Below are 27,188 nucleotides of genomic sequence, written 5' to 3'. Positions count from 1 at the left end.
TAATAGAACATAATCAGCCTGTGAGTAAATATGTCAATAGAGAGGACTGGGGAAACCATTTTAAACTTATGACTGTTAGACTGTTTATCATTAAATCAGTGGAGGACTTCTGGACGCTGGTGAAGAATGGTTGGATGGAAGAGCTCGATCTTGAGAATCCTGCAACTTAAAAAAAAAAATCTGGTGTGAACATCACACGACTTTCTATTACATTTGCGGAATACGTATTTGACTAATACCGTTTCTAAGTTTTAGGTAACATCTTGTCTTCAAACTTCATGACAAATTTACTAATACCGTTTCTAAGTTTCAGGTAACACCGCTACACCCGTCCCAAGCCGGGGGCTTGTCTTAAATAGACAAGAAGTGTGGAGGGGGAGGAGTAACACCTCACTAAAAAACCTTGGTTCCACTGGCCCAGTGGATAGTACCATGTAAGGGTCCCTTGTCTAGGGTTACAGACGAAAACTAGCCAATGAAATCCAACATTTGTGTGAAAGTCTATGGACAATGCTTTCAATATCTACTGAAGCTGCTAAAGGCAGAGGGTCTAAAGAAGGCATAGGAATTCGGAGAGAGGCAGAGGAATCAGAGGATATAGGTACCAAAAGCAAGCTGGTGAAAGCTAACTCTCTTCGGTTGGAAGTTGGAAGGGGACTCTCTTGTCTTGGAGGTAAGTATCAGCAAACTGTGTATTTCTCCCCCGTTCAGCACCCATCTTTTTTTTTTTTTTTAGGGGTGTAGGAGTTTAGGTGTGTAGGAGTTTAGGCATGTACGGGTGTAGGGGACGTAGGAAGGGGTGTAGGAGTTTAGGTGTGAAACGAACAAGGAGCGGAAATACCCGATATTGTCAATATGGACAAGCTTCCAACAAATGTTCAACAACACGGGCAAGATCAACAATAAGCCAGCATACCCGAGTCTGATAGGGCATTGTGGCGCTGTGTTCTGGCCCTCACAGCTTAGTATAGAGTCAAAGCAGACAGCGAGGTGCTGTGATTATGGCAAGGTGACATTAGATCCGATTAATGGTAAATTTAAAACTACACAGGGAGCAGAGGGTAAGGAAATTTTGGCACTTTTGGATGGTACGCATAAAAAAAGCAAGCATTTCCATCAGTACATTTTAGCATATAACAGAATATTTTCAACAGTATTCTCAACAGGCAAGTTTCAGTTTCTAGGCAGCAATCGCCTAACTAGTCATGTTTATTCAATGAAAGGTGAGATAAAGTTTCGAACAGAAGCATACGAGAAAAATATCATTCGTAGAACAGCTGATGGAAAGTTTGTAAAGATCCCAAATACTATAAATCACGGACACTTATACTTCTTAGCTATAACCGATGAAACTATCCTCGCAAGAGTGACAAATTCCACCCTAGCAGACAAGCTAGATATAGAAATAGTAAGATTGCTAGAAAAGTATTTAAGATCAAACAGCAGGGTCATTAAGTGGTTTGAATACACAAGGCAAGTATACGAAGAGGAAAAATGTAAAGCGGCACAAGCACATAGACCAGTGCAAGATGTTGTCCTTGTTATTAATCCTAGAGAACCTAATACTGATCTCCGTAAGATGGAAAGCACTTCCTACAAACAAGGCATGTTTGGGAGTGCCATGCAAACTCCAATAAATGATTATGTTGCTGCCGTCATCACAGGTAAGGTCAATGACTATAAGTATGATTTTCAATTTTATCCGAGAGGGCGAACCACAGGTGAGCGTACCTATCAACCCCATATTGCTAACAGGACTATAGATACTCATATGTTTCCAATCTTCTACTTACACGGGGAAGACTGTTGGGGATATAGAACCCAAGCGATAAACAGGAACACCCCACCAAAGCTACTCACGTTACAAGAGTATGCGAAATACAGGATAGCACGAAGAAAAGATATAAGCCCACTACATCAGGGTCAGAAATTATTTCTTAATTGGTTAATTCACCAACAGATAAGGATTGAGTATGATAGATTGGAGTTTTTTAGACTAAACCAGGAGGAACTCAGATTAGATAAGTACAGATCAAAGAAAGATTTTGTCACCAGACAAGCAAAGGCTCAAAATAAAAATGTCGGTAAGATGGTGATAATGCCACCATCCTTTGAAAATACTACCAGGCATAGAAGGAAGAATTTTCACGATTTTATGACTATCATGTCCATGTTTGGCAAACCAGCATGGTTTATAACATTTACAACCAACCCGAGGTGGTCCGAGATAATAGAGCGTTGCGAAGAACAAAACTGCGATCCGCGATTCAGTCCGGACATTGTGAATGATGTATTTTACGAAAAATGGTTATCTTTTCATTCGGATTTAACATGCCATCAGATGTTTGGAAAAGTGAAAGCTTGGTTTACGGTATTTGAAGCACAAAGTACACTATTGATGCATGCCCATAACATATATATAATGAATGATGTAGACATACCATACACATCCGACCAGATAAACAACCTAGTATGGGCACACCTCCCTGATCCCGAGACACAGCCAGAACTATTAGCCAAGGTCCAAAAACTTTATATCCACGGGCCTTGCCACTTACCACGAGGCGGTGGAATGACATGGTCTTGTAGGTCTAACTCACAAAAGTGTCGATTCAACTATCCCCGACCTTACTCAAATACATCCAGCATATGCGATGGAAAGATCACTTATAGGAGACCAAACGATGGAAGGGTCTGTATGAAACAGGTAGGCAATCAGATGGTAAAACTAGATAATCGCTGGGTAGTACCTTACAATCCTATAATGGTAATGAGATACAATTGTCATATAGATTTTGAGGTGCTACCCAACTTTGCTGTAGCTAGGTATTTAGCAAAATATTGTACGAAAACTGCACAAACAGAAGCAGAACACATAACACGCAAAAACTCTCAGAATAGTAAATCTGCTAATTTTGATTGGGATGAAATTCAGGCATACAAAGAGATGAGAGTATTAGGTGCACCAGAGGCACACTTCCGTCTCATGGGAAGGCGTGTAGGATTGTAGGCGACGTAGGGAGGGGTGTAGGAGTTTAGGCATGTAGGAGTTTAGGGGTGTAGGAGTTTAGGCGTGTAGGGGTGTAGGCGACGTAGGAAGGGGTGTAGGAGTTTAGGTGTGTAGGCGTGTAGGAGTTTAGGCGTGTAGGGGTGTAGGGGACGTAGGGAGGGGTGTAGGAGTTTAGGCGTGTAGGGGTGTAGGCGACGTAGGGGGGGATGTAGGTGTGCAGGAGTTTAGGGGTGTAGGAATTTAGGTGTGTAGGAGTTTAGGCGTGTAGGGGTGTAGGCGTGTAGGGCACGTAGGGAGGGGTGTAGGAGTTTAGGCGTGTAGGGGTGTAGGGGACGTAGGGGGGGATGTAGGTGTGCAGGAGTTTAGGGGTGTAGGAGTTTAGGTGTGTAGGAGTTTAGGCGTGTAGGGCACGTAGGGAGGGGTGTAGGAGTTTAGGCATGTAGGTGTGTAGGCGTGTAGGAGTTTAGGGGTGTAGGAGTTTAGGTGGGTAGGAGTTTAGGCGTGTAGGGGTGTAGGCGTGTAGGGCACGTAGGGAGGGGTGTAGGAGTTTAGGCGTGTAGGGGACGTAGGGAGGGTTGTAGGAGTTTAGGCGTATAGGGGGTGTAGGGGTGTATTAGAAGTTTAGGTGTGATGTGTGAATGCATATTTTTAGCTGAATCCCCTTTAGAGATTTATGATCTACTTTGATTCAAGGTCAAAGTTGTGGGGGTTCTTGAAATGCCTTCAATCCATACCAGTCCAACTCCAATTTACTTTTAATATTAATGTTGTTGGTGTTGTTGCTGCGGCTTTACCTTTAGCCAAAGAATACAGAGAAGATGTACCTACTTGAGTAGCCCAATCACAAAAGTAAACAACTCTAATACCGTTTCTAAGTTTCAGGTAACATCTTGTCTTCAAACTTCATGACAAATTTACTCACACCGTTTCTAAGTTTTAGGTAACATTTTGTCTTCAAACTTCATGACAAATTTACTAATACCGTTTCTAAGTTTCAGGTAACGTCACGCGGAATCGAATGGTGAAACTTTTAGAACTGTCCGACTTAATGTAATAGAAAGTCGTGTGATGTTCACACCAGATTTTTATATATATGTTTTCTACATAGGTACAGGGTGTAAAATGAAGAAGAGGAAGATCCATTATGATCTGTTTGGATATGATTATGGAATATGCCAACAACTCCTATGCTACACACCGAGATGAAGAAAGAGAAAATTGTCAGAAATTCCCTAAAAATGGAGACAGGTAACTATTAAACCCAAGGCGCTTTAATTTTAAATCTCCTTGACCTCCAACATCCACTTTCACATCACGTCTCCTCCTCTCTAGCAAGTGGAGCTTGTAGGGTTTGGCCTGTGGATGAGAGACAGGGGTGTAAGTCCATCTCCAAGTCTATAACATGTCATGTTGAAATATTCGTTCACTTGGGAGAAAAGTAGATATGTTCCATTTTGAATCGGGATGGAATATGACAAATTTAAATAGCCTATGTCACCCTCAGTACTCTTCTCAACAAACACAAAATTTTTTTCATCAAAATCGTTCAAGCCGTTTTTTCGTGAAAAGAGGACAACAAAAGGTCCATCAGAGTAACAGCGCCGTAACAGAGAGACATACATGTACATATTGTGTAATCAATCACATTGCAGCTAAGTGTCATCAGGTAAGAACACCCAGCCGTTCCATAGCATGTACACAAGTTTCAGCTCTCCTATTATTTAATGGTAGAACATCCCATCAGACTTTTGGTTTTCCGTTAGATAAAGTATGCAGATACACACGTGACCTTTTGTGTAATCAATCACATTGCAGCTAAGTGTCATCAGGTAAGAACACCCAGCCGTTCCATAGCATGTACACAAGTTTCAGCTCTCCTAATATTTAATGGTAGAACATCCCATCAGACTTTTGGTTTTCCGTTAGATAAAGTATGCAGATACACACGTGACCTCGAGATAAACGAAGATCAACGCAGTGATCTAGCTGATGTTAAGATTATACTCTGGGACGAATGTTCAATGATATACTCTTGGCAATTACAACTTGTTGATAGGCTTCTCCGCCAACTGAAAAATAACGATAATCCTTTTGGGGGAATAGTCGTCATCCTTAGTGGTGATCTAAGACAATTTCCACCTGATGTGAAGGGAGGAAATGATTCAGAAATGTTAGAAAAGTCTTTTGTGTCTTCTAAATTATACAACCGGCTTCTCCGCCAATTGAAAAATAACGATAATCCTTTTGGGGGAATAGTCGTCATCCTTAGTGGTGATCTAAGACAATTTCCACCTGACGTGAAGGGAGGAAATGATTCAGAAATGTTAGCCAAGTCTTTTGTGTCTTCTAAATTATACAAAGTCTCGCTGTTTCTTATTTTCAAAAAATGTTATATCTTTTTCTACGTTTCCATTGAAAATTTAAAAGGTTCTCTAATTTTATTTATTAAGATGGGCGAGAAGATACACCATTCTCCCCAGTTAGGTGTTGGGTCAACAAGAGCACCAGAATATAAAGCGTTGAATTATTTGCAATGAAAATATGAGTAATTATTTGTCGTTGCCGGGTTGGGGGGTTGGTGGGCATCGACCTCCAGCATGGCAAGAAAGCGCGTTCAAACTGGGCTAACTGTACTCCTATTTGCGCTTAGGGTTTCCTTTTCCGAGGTCTACAGTCGGACGGTGGACTTGTTGGTATAGGGATCCTTGGCTAAGTAGCATCACAGTGGCCAATGATCAGGATAATATCTATCAATACTCATTGTGGCCATATTAATTACATTGAACATTCTTCATTTTATCTTCTTCGGTTATACTCGTACTTGTGCTCTAAACTTTTAAATCAGTTCATATTTTAGAATTTTCAGTGTTTAATAAATTTACAATTTTCCATTTTTAATTCCTCAATTTTATCTGCTTAATCTGCTTAATTTTATCCGTTATTAAATCGAAGGTAAGAACAGAAATACCTATAAAGCTATAAACAGTTAAACACAATAGATTAATTGTTATTATTATTACCTTTTTCTTTTGTCAGCCTGTCGTCCGTTCGATCACCGCCCGGGGCCCATTTTATCCTAAGGAATCAAACCGCGACATATCGCAGACAAGTCAGACGACCCGCCTAGAAAGCTAACTCGGCTGGCCAAGTGGCCATTATTTCACTTAAAGAAGTAATGATTTTGAACAGCTCGAAACTATAGGTAAATAAAATCGATTTTCCATTTTCCATTTTTTTTTTTTTTTTTTTGTGCGAGGAGGATAGAAAACTATAATTATTCTTTCCGTTTCAGATTTGAGGTTGAAGAGTGATGGAGTTTGGTATCCATTTGACCAGCGTGTGTAGGGAACCATGTGAGTTACTCCATGGTTCCTTCTATCATAATATTCCCGGAAATGGAGATCGCGGATTCCATGCACTGAGTTTGGCTTTGTTTGGAGATTTCCATTCTGGACAGAAATTGCGTGATGAAGCGGTTGGTTTGATCCTAGAGAGATGGAATGATCCAGATATGAATGATGTGCGAAGGATGCTACACCAGGTGGATGAGAGTAGAGTGTGTGATACGTTGGAAATGTATAGGACGCATGTTACAGGTAAGGTAGACTATTGTGGTCTTGCGGAGGTAGCTGCAGTGGCATATTTGTATCAGAGAAGAATTATCGTTATAACAGTACAATCGAACACTGAAGCGTCGGTAAGTATGGATGTGGGATATAGTGAAGATCCGTCCCCGATATACTTGAGACGAGCAGACGATAGCTATGATGTGTATGTGTCAAAACCGCAGGGTACACTGATCATTAGTTCAGAGAGTCAGGTCATGTTGACAAATAGTGCAGATCCAGAAGTAGAAGTAAATACAGACACCCTGGGGGAATACATCCATGATGAGCCGCTAGATTCGGAACTAATGATCAGAGTAGGGTCAGAGATACAACAACAACAACACCACCAACACGTTCCTGATCTACCTCCATGGGAAGTTCGTAAGAGACCATCGTTAAGACTGGATCAACACCCAACCACTCTGAGTAGATATCACAGTAAAGGTATAATGGAAGGTAATATTCAGTTTGGCAAAATCAAGGAGCACTCATTAGGGGACGTATGTAGGAGTTTAGGGGTGTAGGCGTGTAGGGGTGTAGGAGTTTAGGTGTGTAGGAGTTTAGGCATGTACGGGTGTAGGCGACGTAGGGAGGTGTGTAGGAGTTTAGGTGTGTAGGGGTGTAGGAGTTTAGGTGTGTAGGAGTTTAGGCATGTACGGGTGTAGGGGACGTAGGAAGGGGTGTAGGAGTTTAGGTGTGTAGGTGTGTAGGAGTTTAGGCGTGTAGGCGTGTAGGAGTTTAGGGATGTAGGCGTGTAGGAGTTTAGGGATGTAGGCGTGTAGGAGTTTAGGGATGTAGGCGTGTAGGAGTTTAGGGATGAAGCGTGTAGGAGTTTAGGCGTGTAGGCGACGTAGGGAGGTGTGTAGGAGTTTAGGCGTGTAGGGGTGTAGGAGTGTAGGGATGTACGGGTGTAGGGGACGTAGGAAGGGGTGTAGGAGTTTAGGTGTGTAGGTGTGTAGGCGTGTAGGAGTTTAGGCGTGTAGGCGTGTAGGAGTTTAGGCGTGTAGGCGTGTAGGAGTTTAGGGATGTAGGCGTGTAGGAGTTTAGGGATGTAGGCGTGTAGGAGTTTAGGGATGTAGGCGTGTAGGAGTTTAGGCGTGTAGGCGACGTAGGGAGGTGTGTAGGAGTTTAGGCGTGTAGGAGTTTAGGGGTGTAGGGGTGTAGGCGTGCAGGGGTGTAGGCGACGTAGGGAGGTGTGTAGGAGTTTAGGCGTGTAGGAGTTTAGGCGTGTAGGAGTTTAGGCGTGCAGGGGTGTAGGCGACGTAGGGGGGGGTGCAGGCGTGTAGGAGTTTAGGGATGTAGGTGTGCAGGAGTTTAGGTGTGTAGGAGTTTAGGCGTGTAGGAGTTTAGGCGTGTAGGCATGTAGGCGTGTAGGCGACGTAGGGGGGGGTGTAGGCGTGTAGGAGTTTAGGCATGTAGGATTTTTAATCTGGTGTGAACATCACACGACTTTCTTTATCCTATTGAATGATGCTTATTTGAGTGTTCTTTTACCCTAACTTTTACAATACCTTTATTCGTTTGGTCGATATAGCTGAAAGCCGCCAAAGAACGGTAGAAAACCGCCTAAAAGCGGTCAAAATACCGCCAACCGCAGCACCTATCTCAACCTATTCCGAACACGCAGTGCAAGTAATTATAGTACATAGGTACTAATTTTCTTTAATCACGATCGAGTAAACTACGGGCTAAAAAATTCTCGGAGGGACGGACCCAGCTTGTTTATACGTTTATACTGAAGTCCCTTTACTCTCGTAGTCTAAACAAGGTCTTGATAAATAGATGAACATGAATTAGACTTATCATGAACACTCGTTGCTATCTTGAAAGCCCGTTGCTATCTTGAAAGAAAGAAAATTAGGAATTTTTAATGTTTTCACGTTTTTGTGACAAATTCGGTATATTTTTAATTGTAATATCTGTGTAACGTTTCGTTTTCGTATCCTTCGGTCTTCGCGTGTTGTTCCGTCTTTTTTCTGTTTACTACTTTACTGTCTACCGCGGCTGTTCTACTACCTAACCTCTTCTGGGCTTTCAAGATAGCAACGAGTGTCCATGATAAAGTAAATCTAATTAATGTATTGACCGTTGCAATGAACTCTCAAGAATACGTGAGATGAACATGAAATATCTTACCCCTTGTTTGGTTTGTTAACATTGACATCAACATTGCTGTTGTGTCCTGGTTTGCCTCCAACATTGACATCCACATTAGATCCTCCATAACTTCCACTACTACCATAGCTTCCACTGCTGGCATAACTTCCACTACCTCCATTGCCTGAAAACATGTTCAGGAAAAATTAACAAAAATGTTCCTAAAAAGCTAGAAATGTACTTGTAAACTTGTTTGCTTTTGTTTGTTGCAGGTTTCACGTCACTGCTAAATTATTTAATGACCGGGGTTTTACCCTCCATCCGGACTTTGGAAACTAGCTACCCCCCCCTACTCCCCCTACTCAACCTTACCCAGCGTGAATGACCATAGGGTCAGATATCCGGATAACTGACAAAATTGGATAAATCAGTACCTTACGGTTCCAAAAGGAGACATAAAGGGGGAAATTCACGTGTTTTTGGCAATTTCGGTGCCAAAACTGGACATCTCGGAATTTTGACCTTAAATAACTGAGTAGCCCAATTCCAAAAGTGGACAAAGGCTCAATTTTCGGAAATTGAGTTTCTGGTATATCTGGATTCGTCTTTTCAAGGCGAATCGTTTGAAAACATTGTCAGACCTCTAAAACGAACGGAATTCGTTATAAACGGCTTTAAAGATCAGCTACTTTAGCAAACATGGACGAAAATCCTCGTGTTTTTGCCAATTTCGGTTCCAATAATAGACAAATATGTACGGTTTCAAAAATGGACATTTCTAACCAGCTCTACTGTAAGCTAAATAGTTAACGGTTTCAAAAGGAGGAAAAGCTTATTCTTGAATACCATTTTCGGGTCTAAAATTGGATAAATCAGTACCTTACGGTTCCAAAAGGAGACATAAAGGGGGAAATTCACGTGTTTTTGGCAATTTCGGTGCCAAAACTGGACATCTCGGAATTTTGACCTTAAATAACTGAGTAGCCCAATTCCAAAAGTGGACAAAGGCTCAATTTTCGGAAATTGAGTTTCTGGTATATCTGGATTCGTCTTTTCAAGGCGAATCGATTGAAAAGATCGTCAGGCGTAAAAAATTGTATTGTCAGGTGTAAAAAATGTATCGTCAGGCGTATAAAGGGGCGTAAGTATCAGCTACGGTACCAAAAATAGACGAAAATTCCCGTTTTGGCCAACTTCGGTTCCGAAAATTAAAAAAGCCCATTTTTGAATAGCATTTTCGGGTCCAAAACTAGACGAAATGGGATAGAGGATAAACAGGACAAGTACCTTACGGTTCCAAAAGGGGACGAATCGGATTTTTGGTGCCAAACTGGACATCTCGGGAATTTGAAAGTCAATTTGTCAATGAATAATGTCAATTATTAATAATAATTTTACTAATTAATGTCAATCTTGCCAGATATTCCATAAATACCAACAGATTCCCTTGGATTTTAGCTTTTTTTTTAGACCAAAACCAATAAAATTGGCTGCTTCTTTCAAAATATATGAGTTTTTCCTGTTTTCCCTAAAAAAGTTTATAAAGCCTTTGTCCTTTGGAACTGGGCTACTCAAACAATAAATGTCAACTTTGCCAGAAATGCCATACATACCAACAGATTCAGTCAGATTTTAGCTTTTTTAAAGACCAAAACCATTAAAATTGCCTGCTTTTTTCAAAAGAAATGAGTTCTTCGTGTTTGCCCTAAAAAAGTTTATCCGGCTCGAGTTGTTTAATAAGGAAGTTTTGTGCTCATAGGTATGTAAAAGATGTCGGAGTGTCCGAGCGGTAAGGAGTGTGAGTATTATCTACCGTATTGTTGAATGGGTTGGTTAGGGGTTCGAATCTCAGTAAGGTTATTCTTTTTGTGAAGGCCAACTCTTGACGTTAATTTTTTATCACGAAGTGTTTTTTGGAGTGTTAATTGATACAATAACATTCATTCTATGAGTAATTTTAATTGGTTAGACGTGTGTTTTTGAAAACAAAAGACTCAATTTTCGGAAATTGAGTTTTTGGTATATCTGGATTCGTCTTTTCAAGGCGAATCGTTTGAAAACATTGTCAGACCTCTAAAACGAACGGAATTCGTTATAAACGGCTTTAAAGATCAGCTACTTTAGCAAACATGGACGAAAATCCTCGTGTTTTTGCCAATTTCGGTTCCAATAATAGACAAATATGTACGGTTTCAAAAATGGACATTTCTAACCAGCTCTACTGTAAGCTAAATAGTTAACGGTTTCAAACGAAGGAAAAGCCTATTCTTGAATAGCATTTTCGGGTCTAAAATTGGATAAATCAGTACCTTACGGTTCCAAAAGGAGACATAAAGGGGGAAATTCACGTGTTTTTGGCAATTTCGGTGCCAAAACTGGACATCTCGGAATTTTGACCTTAAATAACTGAGTAGCCCAATTCCAAAAGTGGACAAAGGCTCAATTTTCGGAAATTGAGTTTCTGGTATATCTGGATTCGTCTTTTCAAGGCGAATCGATTGAAAAGATCGTCAGGCGTAAAAAATTGTATTGTCAGGTGTAAAAAATGTATCGTCAGGCGTATAAAGGGGCGTAAGTATCAGCTACGGTACCAAAAATAGACGAAAATTCCCGTTTTGGCCAACTTCGGTTCCGAAAATTAAAAAAGCCCATTTTTGAATAGCATTTTCGGGTCCAAAACTAGACGAAATGGGATAGAGGATAAACAGGACAAGTACCTTACGGTTCCAAAAGGGGACGAATCGGATTTTTGGTGCCAAACTGGACATCTCGGGAATTTGAAAGTCAATTTGTCAATGAATAATGTCAATTATTAATAATAATTTTACCACGTTTCTTAACTTGAGTGGTCAATAGGGAACTTGTAAACCACTAGTATAAGAACTAGAAAGAGAAATGAAAGCTCATTATGAATACCTCCGACATTAACATCAACATTTCCATTGCTACCATGATGGGAAGGTTTGGCATTGAAGTGGATTCCCAACTGACTGAGGAACTCTGAGATGCCTCCAACATTGACAGCAACATTGTGGCCGGGTTTGTTAACAGCAACATCCACACCTCCACTGGAGCCTCCTCCTTGACCTCCAACATCCACTTTCACATCACGTCTCCTCCTCTCTAGCAAGTGGAGCTTGTAGGGTTTGGCCTGTGGATGAGAGACAAGGGTGTAAGTTCATCTCCAAGTCTATAACATGTCATGTTGAAATATTCGTTCACTTGGGAGAAAAGTAGATATGTTCGGAAGACAACAAATAGTTCAAAGATTTCAACATGAACCCGTAGACTAGTGTAGACCTGAGCCTTAGCTTCCTGAAACTATATAAGCAATCTTCTGAAAGAAGATATTTTCCCGAGAATCTCCCAAGTATGTATTTAAACAAAGTTATCTAGAACTATATTGACTGCCCATGAGATGACTCACATTTCTGGGTTCGTCTTCAATCTCGTTGGTGTCCACAAGTGGAAATTCTTGTGAATCCCTCAGTGGATCATGTACTTCTACTCGACGTGGTACAAACTCCCACAGGGTGTCATCAAACTCATCTTCGCCATCAGCATAATCCTTCACAGATTCATCATCAGACAGGCTGGGCTCAGAAGTTGTGGGACTGTCTGTGGTGGGAGTTTCAGTGGTTGTGGTCGTGGTGGAGGTGACGTCTTTGGTTTGTTCATTGTTCTGGACAAAGTGGATGCTGCCATCGTCAGCGACTTCGTAGAATCCGTTAGTGGTACCTGATGACAGAGAAGGGAAAGAGAAAATGTTAGTGACTGCCAGGAATCGATTAGTCGAATCAGTTTTATCTATTACTATCCTACAGTCCATTTATAAAACTTGTAAATAAATAAAAGATCTCTTCAATAAATGCTATCCAGCATGTTATATGTATTATAAATTACGTACCTTATACCATGTTTACCTACAGATGTGGATAATAAAGAGTAAAAGTTAAGTCAATATCAGGTTTCTAATTTTTCTCTTTCAAGATCGCAATCGACAATCGATCAACTTTCTAATGGTACGGACATGGAAAGGTTGTGTTGGTTTATAAGTTGTTTAAGCTCATAATTTCTAGGTAACATCTTGTCTTCAAACTTCATGACAAAGTCACTGACACCATTTCTAAGTTTCAGGTAACATCTTGTCTTCAAACGTCATGACAAATTTACTCACACCGTTTCTAAGTTTTAGGTAACATCTTGTCTTCAAACTTCATGACAAATTTACTAATACCGTTTCTAAGTTTCATGACAAATTTACTCACACCGTTTCTAAGTTTCAGGTAACATCTTGTCTTCAAACTTCATGACAAATTCACTCACACCGTTTCTAATTTCTTTAAGCTCAATATGTTGTCCATGTCAATTTACATGAGATTGATGTAGGTAAAGATGACATTCATTTGTAAATCAGAACCTAGATACCAACGCAGTTATTAATTTACCTTTTACCATCTATCAAGTAGGTACATACTAATACATATCGAGTTTCATCAGCAAGGATCAAAAAAAATTAATTTGTTTGTAAGTAGATATTAGTTTGTAAGTAGACACGTACATGATACATGACATAGAAAAACAACCTTGTACCTATGTTGGATCTATTAAGGTACCCAGGTGTTTGTATGTCAGTATACCTATGTACTTTACCTACTTGTTTCAATATACATAGGTAATTATGTAGATAGTAGGTATTCAAGTACCCATGTATGTATTTCCTACAAGGAACTTATTCTAGATCTGTGCTTGGATAAATCCACAGTCAAACCAGTTCTAGAAGAATTCTCTTGGTTAAATATTCATTTATATTTTGCACTTTGGTATTTCCAAGTTCAAGATAATGTAACTTAAACTTGGAGTCTGTGTCTCTTGCTTTCTCTTGAGTTAAAATGAAGTTTGTTTATCTGTCGTTTTCATACGACCTTCATCAGTCGAGAGTGGTATGTGTTTTGGTGTTGTTCCTGCACTTATTACAATGTTGTAAAGTTACTTACTTAGACGTCACAGTGATTATTATACTGGTCATGCAATATTTTTAAAGGATTCATCTCTTTTACTATACGTGAAGTTTTCTCTTGGACAGGACTAGATTTCTGTTTGTTATTTTTCGAAGCTTCTCTTTCATTTCCCCAGTTGTTTCCTCATCAGTACAAACAATATAGGTATAGCTATTACCAGTACTACAGTATTAGGAAGACGCAAACAGGGTGTGTCTATCCATTATTATTCTCAACCCTTCAATGCACTCGTGCCCTCCAGAAAGAAAACCACTCAAACCTGTTATACCAGAACCAAAGGTAACTTGTTAGTTAACCCTCTCCCACACTGCCTTTCGTCAAGAGAAAGGAGAAAAACAACAAACCAGAGCAAACACGTCTAGCAAAACCAGTTGTATGCATTAATCCTGGTTATTTTCCATGATGACTTGCTGGATTTTTTACAACATGTTTCTAAGTTTTTTTTATTTGAGAAGATTTGGAATTCCCAAAGTCATTAAAATACCATGCCGATATGGGTATGTCTAATTCCATACCAACACAAGTTCGTGTAATTCTAGATATTTCTCAGGCAAGAAATTCCCTTTTCCTCTGTGTCCAATCTACTTTGTGGCCAGCCTAGTTAGCTTAGTTGGTAGTGCGTCTGCCTTGTAAGCGCTAGGCCGCGGGTTCGATTCCCGCCCGGGGCGGATTTTATTCTAATGGGATAATGTTCGTTCTCGGAACGGCTGGCTTTCTCCTATCCTGTCTTCCTTCTCTCTTCGATTTCGGGACGATAAGACCATAGCAGTTACCTACAGTTCCCTCTGTCAAACCCCTTAAAAAAAATAAAAAAATAATAATAATAAAAAAAAAACTCGTCAATACATTGTGTAGGTGGGAGGGTGGTATATTCTATGTACCTATAGGTTCTGTGAAGAAATTAAATGCCATTGTTTGTTGCTTTCTGGATTTGATCTGCCAGCCTAGTTAGCTTGGAGGGTAGCGCGCCTGCCTTGTAAGCACTGGGTCGTGGGTTCGATTTCTACCCGGGGCGGATTTTACCCTAAAGGGCTAATGTTCGTTCTCTGGCTTTCTCCTATCCTGTCTTCCTTTTCTCTTCATTTTCGGGACGATAGGACCTTGGCAGTTACAGTTCCCTCTATCAAACATTTTTTTTTAAGAGGTTTGACAGAGGGAACTGTAACTGCTATGGTCTTATCGTCCCGAAATCGAAAGAGAAGGAAGAGAGTTTTTTAAAGAGGTTTAACAGAGGGAACTGTAACTGCTATGGTCTTATCGTCCCGAAATCGAAGAGAGAAGGAAGAGAGGGATAGGAGAAAGCCAGCCGTTCCGAGAACGAACATTATCCCATCAGGATAAAATCCGCCCCGGGCGGGAATCGAACCAGATAGGAGAAAGCCAGCCATTCCGAGAACGAACATTATCCCATCAGGATAAAATCCGCCCCGGGCGGGAATCGAACCCCCGGCCTAGCGCTTACAAGGCAGACGCACTACCAACTATAAGCTAACTAGACTGGCAGATGATTAATCTGATCTTCGTTTCGTCTACACCATCTGTTGTGAATTCACGAGTGTGTCACCGGCTTTAACTATTAGTTTCTGGCTGATCCTAAAGCTTTCCTGTTTGATCTCAACCACTGAAAATGTCATTCTGAAAATTTTACACCCGGAAATCACACAAAATAAAATAGTCCCAACTCCAACACTTCCAACGTATAAATTTTCACTTTTTTATTCACTTTCAAAATTCTCTGTACTTTCATTTACCTACACAACATTTTCACTTTTAAAGTTCTCTGTAATAAATACATAATTACCTATGTGATTATGTACGCAAAATTATCTGCAAGGACAAGGAAGGAGCACAGATATTGTTTCTGGGTGTCCAAGGGTTTAAACCCCGATCCTTCCAACACCGTGAGATAGGTGTCTTTCCTATCTCACAACTAGGTAGAAACACACTACCATCACGTCACGTCACGTCACGTCACATTTTCAAAATTATCTGTAATTACCCAAAATTATCTGTAAATACCCAAAATTATCTGTAAATACTCAAAATTATCTGTAATTACCCAAAATTATCTGTAAATACTCAAAATTATCTGTATCCTTCCAACACTCTCACACGTACACGAAACTGACAGATACACCTTCAGGTCACCTGATCAGGATACCTGACACCTGATGAGCACACAAACACACACTATGAGGTAGACCTGACAGATACGACTGAAAAGGTCCGTCTGTCATGTTCATTCTTTTTCCAATTTCTCTTATCCATTCCTTTCCTTCGTCTTCAATCCCAACGTCTCATACCCGAAGTGCAACACCGGGCCCCACGACGTGAAACATCTATTCCAGTGTCCAGCAGCACCCACCAACTTGGACGTTACCACACTTTAGACGGAACGAACCAGTGGAGGCGGCACGTTTCCTTGACCTGAAGACGGCAGAGGAGGTCGATGTATGATGCTAATACAACACCAACAACAACACCAACACCACCACCACCACCACCAACAACAACAACAACAAAATTGTGAAATGCAGTCGGGCGTCCCTGGAAATGATTTTATCGGCCAATATACTTCTACCGTTTCAATCAGCCCAAATTTTGTGCCTGGAAAAATGTGCCTTTGATAAAACGGACACCGTAAGCTTTTAGCCAACACCTGAGAGCAGCCTAAGACGCGTTTCGTTCTTATTGAAACTCATCAGTTAGAGTTAGACATAGCTCTCAGGTGCTGGCCAAGAATTTGGAAGTTTTATTTATACTTCAGAGATGGAAATTGTGGAGAAACGAGAACCTGCGTTTCCTATGTAAGATTTGATTTGTGTTGAGTGTCGTTGTGAGCGCCACAGTACTCCCCCCAAGTGACAGCGTTAGTCACTAATTAAGCAACGTGCAGCGAGGCAGGGCGGAAAGGGAGTGTTGTGTGGCGGGATCTTATCTGGACTTGAAGTGCCGAGTCCTGTGCAAGTGCTCTGAACCCGCGAGCAGAGGTGTATTAACGTGCTGGGTTGCGCAGAGTGCGCAGGCAGGACGCGGTCAAGTCCAGATGAGGGTTCTCAAGTTTCCTAATTTCCATCACGTCGGAGTCACCAATTTAGCCAACACCTGAGAGCAGCCTAAGACGCGTTTCGTTCTTATTGAAACTCATCAGTTAGAGTTAGACATAGCTCTCAGGTGCTGGCCAAGAATTTGGAAGTGTTATTTATACTTCAGAGATGGAAATTGTGGAGAAACGAGAACCTGCGTTTTCTATGTAAGAAGATTATATTTGTGTTGAGTGTTGTTGTGAGCGCCACAGTACTCCCCCCCAAGTGACAGCGTTAGTCACTAATTAAGCAACGTGCAGCGAGGCAGGGCGGAAAGGGAGTGTTGTGTGGCGGGATCTTATCTGGACTTGAAGTGCCGAGTCCTGTGCAAGTGCTCTGAACCCGCGAGCAGAGAATTTTTTTTTCGTAATTTCTCCACTAGATGTCGTCATGTTTGTTGAATTTCCACTTTTTACCCCCACTCCTGACGCAGATTGAACGCCGCATCGATGCGGCGTAGGAATGAAAAACAGACCTTAAGTTAACTAGGCTGGCAAAAGTGACTTTTCGGGGGAAAAATTCAAAATTATCGCTCGAGTTGTGTTTAATAAGGAAGTTTTGTGCTCATACCTAAGTAAAAGATGTCGGAGTGTCCGAGCGGTAAGGAGTGTGAGTATTATCTGCCGTATTGTTGAACAGGTTGGTTAGGGGTTCGAATCTCTGTAGGGTCATTCTTTTTGTACATAATTTTATCATTTAAAAATATTTTATGGATAGTTAGATAGCCGTAGTTACTTTTTTCATAATTTTATTGTTGGGGAAAAAAATGAAAAATGATTTTCATGTACCAGTAGGTAGGTACCTACGTTACTTCCTTAGTAGGCAGTTGTAGAATAATAATATGTAAGTGCTTATGTACTATTATTTATAGTACATAGCCAATTTTTTACTTTGTATTTTAATAATTACCCATGACTCTCCTAAACATGTCATTTTTTTGGAAAAAAATCTGCCTCGGGCGAGAATCGAACCCGCGGCCTAGCACTTACAAGGCGGACTCTCTACCAACTAAAGTACTTTTTTTGTGAAGGCCAACTCTTGACGTTAATTTTTTAACACGAAGTGTTTTTTGGAGGGTTAATTGATACAATAACATCCATTCTATAAGTAATTTTAATTGGTTAGACGTGTGTTTTTGAAAACAAAAGTGTCTTTATTATGTTATACCTAGTTTTTCTTTTAAAAAGTCCATGGTTAAATATTCTCTCAATATTTTTGCAAAAAGTACAAAAAAACTTAACACACACCCTTTACCTTATTAGTATCTAAGAAGCAAAGAAAATAATTTTTTGCCCACAAAAATAAAGGGAGTTTTTGCCCACAACAAGTTTATTAAGCTGTTAATGACTCCACTATAAACCAACTTAAAGTTAAAATCTGGAAAAAAAAGAGCTGTCCTCAACTCAGAAAGCAACCCAACACCGCACGGTTTTTGCGACCGCAGACACTTTGGTTAATACAACAGAAAGCGACAGACATTTAAATATTTGGACATAGAATTCTTACGTTGAAATTAACGGAGGTGGGAGAGGGATTTGTCAGTATCGATATTCGACATTAAATCCCATATGATTCCTCCTGAAAATGGGTTAGAAATTTGAGATGGACTCATTACTACGGATATCAGGGGGCAAAGTTTATTACTGACAAGGTTTTAGCCGTCTTTTACAGAATCCCTAGGCCTAGGATAAACAGCTAGAAGTCACGGAGAGGCTGGGGTGCACCCCAAAAGATAACCAACAGCAAGTGATGAACGATAATGGGGATTACAATTTGTCTTTTAAACTTTAAAAGATCAAGTTTCACGTTATTTAATAAGTTAGGCAATTACTTACGTACGTAAAAAGTGCCAAATGGGAGAGGTATGTATAGTGTCGAAAGAGAGATTAATAAAGAAAGAAAAAATTGATAGATTAAAATACAGTACAGAGTGTAAAAAGGGGGTTCTGGTGTACTGAAGAAAACAATGCAAAATTTTCAGTGTTATTCACAATATTTGTATCCAAAAAGGAACAAAAATCATTTCAGGAAGTGGTTTCATGTGGGGGGTTATTATTACAAGTTTTTTTAGTAGGTATATATTATCGTGTTTGAAGAGATAATAATGTAATTATTAAAAATACATCATTATGTATGTCAAAAAAGGATTGAGATATAAAAGAAATTCGGGATATACGAACCTTTCAATAAGTTTTCGCATCTCCTCGGTGGTCAAGCCATCCTTGGAGCTACCTCTCATTCCTACAATAAGAACAAAAGACAACAACAAACCAGTTCAACAAAAAACGAAAACAACAAATCATAAATAAAATGAGAAGTAATTAAATACGTATAGAAATGTTTTCCTACTAGTTTTTGTGTGTTGAGAGTTGTGTGAATCAAATTATTATTATTTTCATTATTTTCTTGATGAGGTTTGATTGTGATAGTTCCCACCCTTAATTTTAGATATTTCATCTCACCCTGAATTTTAATAATTAGAATATGGCCTAGTGGTCAAGTTCCTTGAAATTTGAAAACAATATAATTCAGATATAAATTTGATCCACACCATAGAAATAAGAAGAGTGCAAAATAAGAATGAGGTGTAAAAAGTGAATTTTTTTAACAGGAGCAAGCTCAAGATTCATTTCATTGTTGCCTAGTGTAGATTTATAGAGAATCGAAAATACTACGTTTCGACTACCGTCGACGGACGACAGGTCCGACCCCCCACCTCCTGTCTAGAGTTGTATACTCGTAAAAGAAGAAAACTGAGGTAATTTATTGGGGTCAGGTGTGCATTTGAAGAAATTTCAGTGCATCTGGGAAAAGATTTTTTGTAGAACCCACCCGAAGTTGTGTTATTCTTTGCATTACATTCCTTAAAGATGTTATTTTGTTTAAAAGGATTGGACAGACAAATGAAGGACATTGGTGTTTACGATAAAGAAGAGAATTGCGACAGAATGAAGAAGAAAGAAAAGACAGATTCCAGAAGAAGTGGAAGAATTAAAGATAAGACAAATTGAAGGGTTTATGCAAGAAGGATCAAACTCTACTTAGGTCTTTTTTTTTAATAGAACAGCTTTACTTATGCGGAATGTTGTTGAGAATCGATTACAAAAGGAATCATGTTGATATCTTCATTATGAATCAAGATACACAAGTTTTTGTAAAATCCACCCAATACTTTTCCAATGGGAATAGAAAACTTTAAAGCTGTTTTACTCAAAACTCGATTTATCTTGTCGAATAAACCGTTCAATCAGCTAAAGCCGGGTCTACAAGCAAAAGTTTACTGAACACATATTATTTTTACTTTCTATTATTTATTTAACACTCAATGCGACAAGGCCATGTGTGATCTCACAAGCAAAAGTTTACTGAACACATATTATTTTTACTTTCTATTATTTATTTAACACTCAATGCGACAAGGCCATGTGTGATCTCAACACATGTGGTTTGTTCAAGTAAACGTTTGCATGTGGACCCGGCTTGAATTATCAAAGTGTGTAGCTTAAGGAGTAAATTTTAAGAACCAAGGATCATGCATTAATGAAATTTATTCAATCTACTGTTAATAGGTATAGCTACTCGTATAAGGCCGGGACCACAAAGTGAGCTAAAACTCGTTTTAAGTGTAACTCTTGGAATACGTAAACGTTTGCATGTGGACCCGGCTTGAATTATCAAAGTATATAGCTTAAGGAGTAAATTTTAAGAACCAAGGATCATGCATTAATGAATTTATTCAATCTACTGTTAATAGCTATAGCTACTCGTATGACTAAGGCCGGGACCACAAAGTGAGCTTAAACTCGTTTTAAGTGTAACTCTTGGAATAGGTAAACGTTTGCATGTGGACCCGGCTTGAATTATCAAAGTATATAGCTTAAGGAGTAAATTTTAAGAACCAAGGATCATGCATTAATGGAATTTATTCAATCTACTGTTAATAGATATAGCTACTCGTATGACTAAGGCCGGGACCACAAAGTGAGCTTAAAGTCTTCAAACTCGTTTCAAGTGTAACTCTTGGAACAGGCAATATGATTGTAATCTGCTTTAGACCAAGGTGATGTCTTGAACACTGATACCTACCTAGGTATGAATCACTGATTATAAAAATTGGATTAGTCCAAAATTGTAATTTTTCATGAGAAGGAAACTAGTGCTAACCAAATTTTCATTTTTCAATTGAAAATGGCCGCAAAGATGTTTTAAAAGGGTGAATTTTTCTCCGAAATCAATACATACTTGGACTAATCCCCTCTTTACCTTCTTTACCTTTTCCCTATAGCAAGGAAAGTAATGCAATCGACAAAAAAATTACAATCAGTGATTCATACTTAACCCCCTCCCCCCACCCCCCTTTAGCATTAATTTGTTTTCCTATCCTGTCTTTCTTCTCTCTTCTATTTCGGGACGATAAGACCATAGCAGTTACAGTTCCCTCTGTCAAACCTCTTAAAAAAATCTACTTTGTGGAAGACAACTTAGTCATATCGTGATTGAAGATGTAAAGTTTTTACTCGATGTAAAAACTGAAGTTTACATAGCTGAAGTTGAAGTCAATGGCACCAAACCTGAAATATTCCATGCCACCAACTATGAATAGAACATGCAACCATAGGTATATCATCCATAATCCAAATGATTTAACCATCCGTTTTCAGCACGCTGTCTTTCTTCTCTCTTCGATTTCGGGACGATAAGACCATAGCAGTTACAGTTCCCTCTGTCAAACCTCTTAAAAAAATCTACTTTGTGGAAGACAACTTAGTCATATCGTGATTGAAGATGTAAAGTTTTTACTCGATGTAAAAACTGAAGTTTACATAGCTGAAGTTGAAGTCAATGGCACCAAACCTGAAATATTCCATGCCACCAACTATGAATAGAACATGCAACCATAGGTATATCATCCATAATCCAAATGATTTAACCATCCGTTTTCAGCACGTCATGAATAAACAAAAGTGTCTTTATTAGATATTCCAAAAGAGTCGTCATTACATAGTGGAGGATGGCAGAAGTTACATAACTGAACCAAGGTCAGGCGGCAACACCCAGCGGTTGTTACAATGTTGCCAAGTGTTGCTGGTCGTCAGAATGTCGCCGGGATTGTAAGAGGTGTGGCCGATAATCCGGTGGCGTCCGGTTTGTGAAATATTTCCACTAAACTCGTCAATTGCGTCTGCCTTGTAGCGCTAGGCCAAAAATTTCCTATCTTAAAATACTCCCCATGTAATGAGGGATCATTAAAACCGTCATGAATTCATGATTCCTTGTAAATAAAATAAAATTACATAGGTACTGGTCATTATACTGAATAGGTACCTACGTGGATGTCCAAATGGAGAGTTGAATTCCAATATACACTATACACTTACATACGTTTTAGATAGTACAACTTGTTACCACGACTGATTGTAAAATCATCAACAGGAGTGTCTTAAAATAAGTATACAGCTTAGGTGGTCTAAAAATATTGATTGTTCTTCCGCACAGTAGGTAGGTACCTAGATGTTATAACAATGCACAAAAAAAAGGAAAAATATGGACAAGCTCCAAATATTGTAGGTAGAAAACATCATGAGTATACGAAACGAACAAATTGAAAAGAATAGTGAGAAGAAACGTTTCGTGTGAAAGTCTTAACATGGACTGAATTTTATTCGGGAAACGAAATCGAAATCTTCACGAAAATATGTGGCTGAAACTCCCGCCACAAGCTAAGCAAAGATTGCCAAAGTAGAACAACAGGACATATCGGGTAGATGATATACAGTAGGACGTTACCCCATGGAGGATGGAAGGAGCTAAGGAGATAAACACCGTGAGATAAGAAAGACTGGAATGGATGTCTCAATTCAAGTACCTAGTAGAGTTGGACGTTCTCGGTATTTCACAATCTTCTTGGGGGCTACTTCTATGTCCATATATATCAATGCAATCCAATCCTTTGTGGAGAATTCTTATAAACCGGTGACAAAGACAGATATTGAATAATTGGGTATATTGAGCATCACCATATTCCAAAACCCGGACAATTTGTGTCCAATTCCTCACGCAACATGACGTTTTAGTTATCACCTGTGAGCAGTTTCGTTCGTTCTTATTTTAACTCGGGAACATCTTCCTTTGCAGCTGGGTCAAAGTAGTTTCTACCCAGAAGTTTTAGATCGAGAGCTCGTAGAGTTTGTCGTATGAGGATGTTGTCAGGAATGCAGTGGAAGGCCTTAGGGGACGCCCGGCTGTCGTAATGTGACAAATGAATTTGTGTAATGTAAGAATGTGTATGTGTGCGTGTGTAATCAAAGAGATGCGTTTGGTATTATTTTTCGGAGAACTGTTTCGTGTTGTCTTAGAAATTAAACTGATTAATTTTGGATGTCTAGACGAATAGTAAGTTTTCGATGTAGCCAGCGAGCGGAATTCTCATAAAAAGGTGACAAACTCGTGGTTTGTTAGCGCAATCTAATGTATTATTAGTTTTAGATCGAGAGCTCGTAGAGTTTGTCGTATGAGGATGTTGTCAGGAATGCAGTGGAAGGCCTTAGGGGACGCCCGGCTGTCGTGATGTGACATATGTATTTGTGTAATGTAAGAATGTGTATGTGTGCGTGTGTAATCAAAGAGATGCGTTTTGTATTATTTTTCGGAGAACTGTTTCGTGTTGTCTTAGAAATTAAACTGATTAATTTTGGATGTCTAGACGAATAGTAAGTTTTCGATGTAGCCAGCGAGCGGAATTCTCATAAAAAGGTGACAAACTCGTGGTTTGTTAGCGCAATCTAATGTTGAATAATAAAATTGTGTATATTGAGCATCACCGTATTCCAACACTCGGACATGACGGATTGTGAACTCGACAGTCGTTTCATCTCTTTTCAGCCAGCCTAGTTATCTTGATTGGTAGCGCGACTGCCTTGTGAGCGCTAGGCCTCGGCTTCGATTCCTAACCGGGGCGGATTTTATCCTGAACGGATAAGATTTGTTCTCAGAACGGCTGGTTTTCTCCTATCCTGTCTTCCTTCTCTATTTTATGTCGGGACGATAAGACCCTAGCAGTTACAGTTCCCTCTATCAATCCTCTTTCTTACCTCTTGAGGACAGCGGAGAAAATGAGAAGACTGTACAAATAAAGGCTATTACTATTTACGTGTGTAATTATATATGTACATATCTTTTCAATTCAATAGCTAGGTAGGTATAGGTACTGTGGGTATAAAGATAGAAAATAAGTTTCTATCTGAATACCTAATAGATTTCTTGCTTCCTTGATCAGCTTGATCACCATTAGGTTGGATCAAATCTTGTACTGCCAACCTAGTTAGCTAAGAACACAGCGCGTAGGTTGCGGGTTCGATTCCCGCCCATGGTGAATTTTATCCTGAATGAATAAAGTTCGTTCTCGTAACGGCTTTCTCCTACCCCTATCAATCTTGGAAAAAAAAAATGTAGGTACTTGCTTGATTTGTGAGTCACTTTCAGGGGCTGACTGACATGAAATCGGTACCCTCTGAAATATATCTTACCAACAGCCCTTTCAAAATTAGGAATTGGAAGGAAACCTACCGATTTAGGTAACTCTACAACCTTTTATTTTACATGAACATAATATGTAGGTACCTATAGGTAGTAGGTGTTAGTGTTAGGTACCAACTTATAGATTGTTTATAAATGCTTATCTACATCTTTTATGGTACTTGTAGAATGAGGTTGTGGTTTTATATGATAGTCATCATGCTAAGCTGCTAACCCAGCCAAGACTGGACATCACTCGGGGTATGTTCTGCAAGGCTAACCAGCTAACATCTAGATCTAGGTAGGTATCTCTTGTCTCTAGTTATGGAACCTGATCTAACACAACATACCTACATACCTCGGGGCTAACTTGGTTTGTGTTATTCCGGATAAAATAAGCATCAGGCGTTTAGCCGGAACAGGAAGTTTCGAACCCAGTCCCTTGATGCCTGCCACTCACGCTCAGACGGTCTCACAGACCTGAGGTCTGTCAGATCGTCTTGAAGTGCGTGGCGGAAACAGCTGGAGTCTCAAGTTTTCTGTGAGACCGCGGTCTGCCGTACGGTCTGACTCTCAGCTTGAGTGACTGTTCTCAGATTGATTGATACTTAAAGGGATACATCAGCTTTCTTAACAGTTGCTTAAAGTTAAGCAGAGGTCTACATGCACCAGGTTACTTATAATATTTAAATTACATAGGGACCTACGAGTAAACTCGTCATGCAAACTGTAAACTAAGGTGGGCGTGAATGTCAAAGAGTTACCTACCATGAAGTTACCTACATCTATTATTATTATTTATTTTTTTTAATTAATTAATTTATTTAATAAGTTTCCATTTATAATTGATCGACAAAAAACTCAGAACATACATTTTTCTTATAAATGGTGTACCCATCCGTATAAGCAAAGCTTGTGCCACGGATGGGGAGTTATTGATCTGTAGAGCTACGGACGTCAATTTAGTGACTGTAAGGAAGTGAATGGACAAGACCACTTCTTGCTACTTATACCTGAGTTCTTTATTTTGCCAAGATATCAGATACATTGACATCTACTTCTACTTTAGTCCAATGAAGTGCATACAAATTCACAAACCAAATAAATATTTAGATTGGTGACTAACGATCTACAGACACTGTTCTTCTGTTTTTTATTTCCTACCGAATGTATTACTACTGCTAGAGGAGCTAGAAGAATAGTAATTCCCATTCGAATCATTTTTGAGTGTGGAAATGAAATACCCATTAGTGTTCCCATTATGAAACTCGCCTCCTGTATAATAGGCGCCATCTGGTAGAGTCCCATTGAAGAAATGGGTACCATTAGGATAAGTCCCATGATAGATGAGTCCAGAGATGGGAGCGATCAACAAGTTTGAAAACCAAGAGAAGAAATCCCCGAAGAATCCTTTGCTATCTTGTCCAACTCTTACCTCGTTGATATTTCTTGTAGGTCTCTTGTTGGTCTCAACTTCAGCTTGGTTAACACTTCTTACAGGTCTTGTAGATCTTTTGTCGTTTTCCATTTCAGCCTTGTTGGTTTCCATTCCTCTGTTCGGTTGTTTCATGTTCACACCTATTTTTTTTTTTTTTTTTTAATGCACTACTTAGTTCCTACCCTAAAGGCTCACTGAAGTTGAACAACGAAACACGTGGTTGGTATCTGGACGAATCTAATACAACAGGTGCTGCTATTTCAAGCTGCACTCGGCTTCTTGAGGACATTTGAGGAGCTAGTTGAAATGCCAGCAGAAAGGCCAAGGTATGAAAACCTGTTAGAACCTTAGCAGTTAAAGAGCTGCCCCTCAAATGCCACAAAAGGTATCTTTTGTTTTTTTGTGTTTTTTTTTCACCTTTCTAATTGTATTTCTCCTTTTAGAGAAAAATACTATTGTTAGTGGAGACGCCATTCTACTTTTCTTCAAATTGTCGTAATTGATTCTTTATTTTATTCTAACATATTCAATAAATAATGACTAATGAGGTAGATACTCGTACATAAAAACTATTATTACATACACGTAGAAAAAATGCAAAATAAGGTGGGCGTGAATGTCAAAGAGTTACCTACCATGAAGTTACCTACATCTATTATTATTATTTATTTTTTTTAATTAATTAATTTATTTAATAAGTTTCCATTTATAATTGATCGACAAAAAACTCAGAACATACATTTTTCTTATAAATGGTGTACCCATCCGTATAAGCAAAGCTTGTGCCACGGATGGGGAGTTATTGATCTGTAGAGCTACGGACGTCAATTTAGTGACTGTAAGGAAGTGAATGGACAAGACCACTTCTTGCTACTTATACCTGAGTTCTTTATTTTGCCAAGATATCAGATACATTGACATCTACTTCTACTTTAGTCCAATGAAGTGCATACAAATTCACAAACCAAATAAATATTTAGATTGGTGACTAACGATCTACAGACACTGTTCTTCTGTTTTTTATTTCCTACCGAATGTATTACTACTGCTAGAGGAGCTAGAAGAATAGTAATTCCCATTCGAATCATTTTTGAGTGTGGAAATGAAATACCCATTAGTGTTCCCATTATGAAACTCGCCTCCTGTATAATAGGCGCCATCTGGTAGAGTCCCATTGAAGAAATGGGTACCATTAGGATAAGTCCCATGATAGATGAGTCCAGAGATGGGAGCGATCAACAAGTTTGAAAACCAAGAGAAGAAATCCCCAAAGAATCCTTTGCTATCTTGTCCAACTCCTACCTCGTTGATATTTCTTGTAGATCTCTTGTTGGTCTCAACTTCAGCTTGGTTAACACTTCTTACAGGTCTTGTAGATCTTTTGTCGTTTTCCATTTCAGCCTTGTTGGTTTC

At 39.4% G+C, this 27,188-nt stretch overlaps 1 protein-coding gene across 2 annotated transcripts in view; it reads right to left on the bottom strand.

Moving 5' to 3' along the window:
* LOC103515065 overlaps positions 1-27,188 on the bottom strand; it is a 33,683-nt gene that overhangs the window by 4,978 nt on the left and 1,517 nt on the right. For both annotated transcript variants that reach the window (XM_008479984.3, XM_008479985.3), the window contains exons 2-4: positions 12,143-12,453; positions 11,632-11,866; positions 8,755-8,899 (exon numbers count right to left, since the gene is read on the bottom strand). In XM_008479984.3, the coding sequence (XP_008478206.1) occupies positions 8,755-8,899; positions 11,632-11,866; positions 12,143-12,453 (691 nt within the window). The remainder of the gene's footprint in view (positions 1-8,754; positions 8,900-11,631; positions 11,867-12,142; positions 12,454-27,188) is intronic.

Source organism: Diaphorina citri, unplaced genomic scaffold (genome assembly GCF_000475195.1).
Source record: "Diaphorina citri unplaced genomic scaffold, Diaci psyllid genome assembly version 1.1 scaffold1265, whole genome shotgun sequence".
NCBI lineage: Eukaryota > Metazoa > Arthropoda > Insecta > Hemiptera > Psyllidae > Diaphorina > Diaphorina citri.
The sequence above is the reverse complement of the archived record's forward strand: the minus strand, read 5'-3'. Positions and strand labels throughout refer to the sequence as shown.